Here is a 5000-nt window from a genome sequence, read left to right as displayed (position 1 = left end):
TGACTGCCGGTGGGCTGTGATGGACTACCCCGACTGTAAATTCTGCATGGGTGGGCTCCATCATGAGTCATTTCACGGAGGGAGAAATGGAATTGTGCAGATCAGCATGCTATTTTTTATTACTGCTAACTGCATTCCTCTCTTTCTCCTCTCTCACTCTCACTGCTGTCAATTCAGGGAGTAAAAATACATTCCGCCACACATGTGGCGTGTGTGGGTGTGCTCGGATACGCGTGATGCTTGGGCCACAAATACCCGAGGCTTGTTAAAGCCCAGGAGAGAGGGACGGCGAACCACCTTAAATTTGTCCTGATAACCCAGGGCCTGGTCAATGGCTCTTATTTCAGTGCAATGCTGCAAAAGCTTTGGGATGCGGGGGGGAAAAGGGACAGAGAACCTGAGAAAAGAGGGAGTGGAGAGGAGAAAAGAGGAGACACGAGGAGGAAATAGGAGAGGACAGGAGAAGTGGAGGAGAGCGGAGTTAGGAGATGAGAGGAGAGAAGAGGGGAAAATAGAGATGAGAGAAGAGCAGAGGAGAGGATAGGGGAAGAGAAGAGCTTATAAGGGAGAAGATGAAGGGAGGGGAGAAAAGGAGAAAAGAGAAGGGAGGATAAGAGATGAGACGAGAGGAGAGGAGAAAGGAGGATAGGAGAGGAGAAGACTTTAGAGAAGAGAACAGAAAAGAGGAGAAAAAAGAGAGGAGACAAGAGAAAAGAAGAGGTAAAGAGAGAAATGAAGAGGTGACAACCAGAGAAGAGGAGAGCATAGGAAGGGAGTGGAGATAAGAGGGGAAAATAGAGATGAGAGAAGAGCAGAGAAGAAGATAGGGGAAGAGAAGAGCTTATAAGGGAGAAGATGAAGGGAGGGGAGAAAAGGAGAGAAGAGAAGAGAAGAGAAGAGAAGAGAAGAAAAAAGGACAGAAAAGAAGAGAGGAGACAAGAAAAAAAGGTGAGGAGAGAAGAGATGAGAGGATAAGAGAGAGAAAAGAGAAGAGAGGATAAGAGATGAGACGAGAGGAGAGGAAAAAGGAGGATAGGAGAGGAGAAGACTTTAGAGAAGAGAACAGAAAAGTGGAGAAAAAAGAAAGGAGACAAGAGAAAAGAAGAGGTAAGGAGAGAAATGAAGAGGTGACAACCAGAGAAGAGGAGAGCAGAGAGTGGAGATAAGAGGGGAAAATAGAGATGAGAGAAGAGCAGAGAAGAGGATAGGGGAAGAGAAGAGCTTATAAGGGAGAAGATGAAGGGAGGGGAGAAAAGGAGAGAAGAAAAAAGGACAGAAAAGAAGAGGAGACAAGAAAAAAGTTGAAGAGATGAGAGGATAAGAGATGAGACGAGAGGAGAGGAGAGAAGAAGACTTTAGAGAAGAGAACAGAAAAGTGGAGAAAAAAGAAAGGAGACAAGAGAAAAGAAGAGGTAAGGAGAGAAATGAAGAGGTGACAACCAAAGAAGAGGAGAGAAGAAAGAAGAGGAAGGTGGCTCGTTAGCATTTAAAGGAACAGTCACCTACATTTCCTACATTATTGGTGACCCCCTGCAGCTCCCATTTGTGTGTTTCCTGCTGTGCCCCCCCCCCACCCCCCCCACCCCCCGGAGTCTTTAGTAAAGAAGAGTCCTTACCCAGGTCCATGTCCGAGGCTTTCTGGCGGTGGGAGTAAGGAACATTCTTGTAGATGGCATCCAAGATCTTCTCCTTCACTTGGCTGATGGTGTCACAGTTCAGTGCCTTCACCTGGATCTCGGGGCTCTTCTCGTTGTCCGGGTGAATGCAGTTTAACACCTGCACGGCAGAAAGACCACCGGGACACCATTAGAAGGCGGTCATTAGAGTGAGAGCAGAACACTGACAGAAGTGGATTCATTACGTATTCAAGATTTTTTCTCTCAAAACTTTTTTTTTCTTCCTAATTTTTTTGTCATTGTAGGACATTGAGGGACAAAACTAAAACTATCTATTCATTCATTCATTCATTCATTCATCCATCCACCTTCTGTAACCACTTCATCCTCATTAGGGTTGCAGTGTAATCATTCGGTGAAGGGCAGAAACACAACCTGCAAAATCATTACATTCACCCAGTCACACACACACACCTGAGGACAGCTTCACGCACTCACTTAGTCCCTCTCTCACACACTCACAGATGTGGACAGTTTCACACAATAACCCTGTCACACACACACACACACACACGGACAATTTCACACATTCACACAGTCACACACACACACACACACCTGAGGACACCTTCACACAGTCCCTCTCTCACACACTCACAGATGTGGACAGTTTCACACAATAACCCTGTCACACACACACACACACACACGGACAATTTCACACATTCACACAGTCACACACACACACACACACCTGAGGACACCTTCACACAGTCCCTCTCTCACACACTCACAGCTGTGGACAGTTTCACACAATAACCCTGTGACACACACACACACACGGACAATTTCACACATTCACACAGTCACACACACACACACACCTGTGGACAGTTTCACACATTCACCCAGTCACACACACACACCTGAGGACACCTTCACACAGTCCCTCTCTCATACACTCACAGCTGTGGACAGTTTCACACAATAACCCAGTCTCTCTCTCTCTCTCTCTCTCTCTCTCTCTCTCTCTCACACACACACACACACACCTGTGGAGAGTTTCACACATCAACCCAGTCACACACACACACACACACACCTGTGGAGAGTTTCACACATCAACCCAGTCACACACACACACACACACACCTGTGGACAGTTTCACAAACTCACCCACTCACCCACACACACACACACACACACGCCCCCTGTGGATGAAATAGTATAAGATCAATTTTAAGGAAGATTTTTGTCCATTATATTTCCCATCAGTCTGGTTAAACAGCTGTGTGTATGTCAGTGTGTGTGTGTGTGTGTGTGTGTGTGCCTGTGTTTAAGTATGGTTCATTTCTGTGAAGGCATGTCTTCCTGTCAGCCCCAGACAGTATATAAGTGAACGTGAGCTGTAATTGTAAAAGTGTGGAAGGTGCTGAAACGGAGGGGCGCCCCGGGGAGCCGACATCTCGTGCTAACACGAGCCTGCCCCCCCCCCCCCTTCTGCAATTAACGACACGATTACGGTGCTCTTCCTCGTCATCTCACTCGTCATTTCTCAGGACCGGGATGACGGTGATGGTGATGACTATCATCATCATCAGCCGCCGTAATTACATGGTCCAGAGGAAAAGGCAATTTCCATGAGAAAGGGGAAATGGAGTGGGTTTATAGATCCTTTCTAAACCGCTGCCACCGTAAGGGTCTATTATCACGAAATAACCACATGCTAACGCACCTCAATCACTTACGGCGCAGGCCACGACGGGCCTCTTCTACCTTGAGGGCCATTACGGGGATCAATATCCTGCGTTAAAAGGCCCACCCAGTCGCCCCAAAGTCCACTTGTTTACACAGACCTGGTCAAAGGTTTGTGGACACCTGCTCATCACTCTGCTGCAGCAACAGGTGTTACACACGACGCTGGAACACACTGCTGTGAGGATCTGATATGAGCTACGAGAACTGCAGTGAATATATTACATAGGGCTCCATGACTCCAGGGAACGCAGTTCCACTGCTTCACGGCCCAATGCTGGGGAAGTTACACCCCTCCTGACCACGCTCAGCAATGTGTGTGGACACTTCAACTCATGTGCAGCTGCTCCAGTGTTTCTCTCTCTCTCTCTCTCTCTCTTTCTCTCTGTCTCACTCATTCTCTTTGCTGTTTCCCAGTGTCTCTCTGTTGTTGTTTTTTTCTGTCTCTAACACTATCTCTCTGATGTTTCTTAGTGTCTCTCTCCCTTTTGATTCACTCTCTCTCTCTCTCCTTTTCTGCTGTTTCTCAGTGTCTCTCTCTCTCTCTCTGTCTCTCTGATGTTTCTTAGTTTCACTCTCTCTGATGTTTCTTAGTGTCTCTCTCCCTTTTGATTCTCTCTCTCTCCTTTTCTGCTGTTTCTCATTGTCTCTCTCTCTCTCTGTCTCTCTGATGTTTCCCAGTGATTCTCTGTTGTTTCTTTCTGTCTCTCACATTATCTCTCTGATGTTTCTTAGTGTCTCTCTTTCTGTTGCTACTGCTTCTCAGTGTCTCTCTCTCTGTTTCTCTCTTTCTGCTGCTGTCTCTCAGTCTCTCTCTCTCTCTCTCTCTCTCTCTCTCTCTCTCTCTCTCCTTTTCTGCTGTTTCTCAATGTCTCTCTGTTGTTTCTCTCTTTCTGCTGCTTCTCAGTGTCTCTCTCTCTGTTGCTTCACTCTCTCTCTCTCTCACAGGGTCACAGAGAGGGTCATAGAGAGTTTGGGAAACACATCACCTGGTGGATGCAGTGGTGCAGTAAACACCTCGCGTCGTCACACAGCCAACTGCAGCGACACACTCCCGGCCCTTGGCCCCTTGCCCCCGGCCCCTTGCTCCCGGCTGCCAATAAGCCCCTTGGAAACATGACAACTGCCACTGACCTCACGATTAAGCACAGGTCAGGAGTCACCATGAGCTGATGTGTTTCCTGTCAGGCATGAAGATTAGACCACTCACAGAGCGAGGTGTGTGTGTGTGTGTGGGGGGGGGGGGTGTCAGACAGACAACATCCTCCCACCTCTCCACCTCTGTCCCAATATCCTCCTCCCTTTCCTCCATCAGCCACAGCCCCATCCCTTCTCTCTCAACATTCTACCAGCCCTTCCCTCCTCATCATCCCTCCACCAGCCCCAGCCTCATCCCTTCTTTCTTAGCAGAGCTAGAGTGCGCCAACATCATACCACCACCCTCCACCCTCCTCCTCCTCGTCTCTCCATCAGCACCGTCCACATCCCTCCATTCAGAGGCAGAGACGGAGACAACATCCTACCACTTTTAACCCGACCTCCTCCCCATCCCTCCGTTCTTACCAGTGTTTTGTAGTCGATCTGTTGCCTGATGAGCTTGTCCTCGCTGAGAGAGTAGCGTGCTTCTCC

At 48.2% G+C, this 5000-nt stretch overlaps 1 protein-coding gene across 1 annotated transcript in view; it reads right to left on the bottom strand.

Moving 5' to 3' along the window:
* Positions 1–5000, bottom strand: part of LOC136695083 (plexin-A4) — a 228048-nt gene that overhangs the window by 44716 nt on the left and 178332 nt on the right. The window contains exons 23-24 of the mRNA XM_066668896.1: positions 4935–5000; positions 1617–1776 (exon numbers count right to left, since the gene is read on the bottom strand). The exon at positions 4935–5000 is cut by the window's right edge and continues 81 nt beyond it. Coding sequence (XP_066524993.1) covers positions 1617–1776; positions 4935–5000 — 226 coding nt within the window. The remainder of the gene's footprint in view (positions 1–1616; positions 1777–4934) is intronic.

Source organism: Hoplias malabaricus, chromosome 4, assembly GCF_029633855.1.
Source record: "Hoplias malabaricus isolate fHopMal1 chromosome 4, fHopMal1.hap1, whole genome shotgun sequence".
Taxonomy (NCBI): domain Eukaryota; kingdom Metazoa; phylum Chordata; class Actinopteri; order Characiformes; family Erythrinidae; genus Hoplias; species Hoplias malabaricus.
This window is presented reverse-complemented; position numbering and strand designations above follow the sequence as displayed.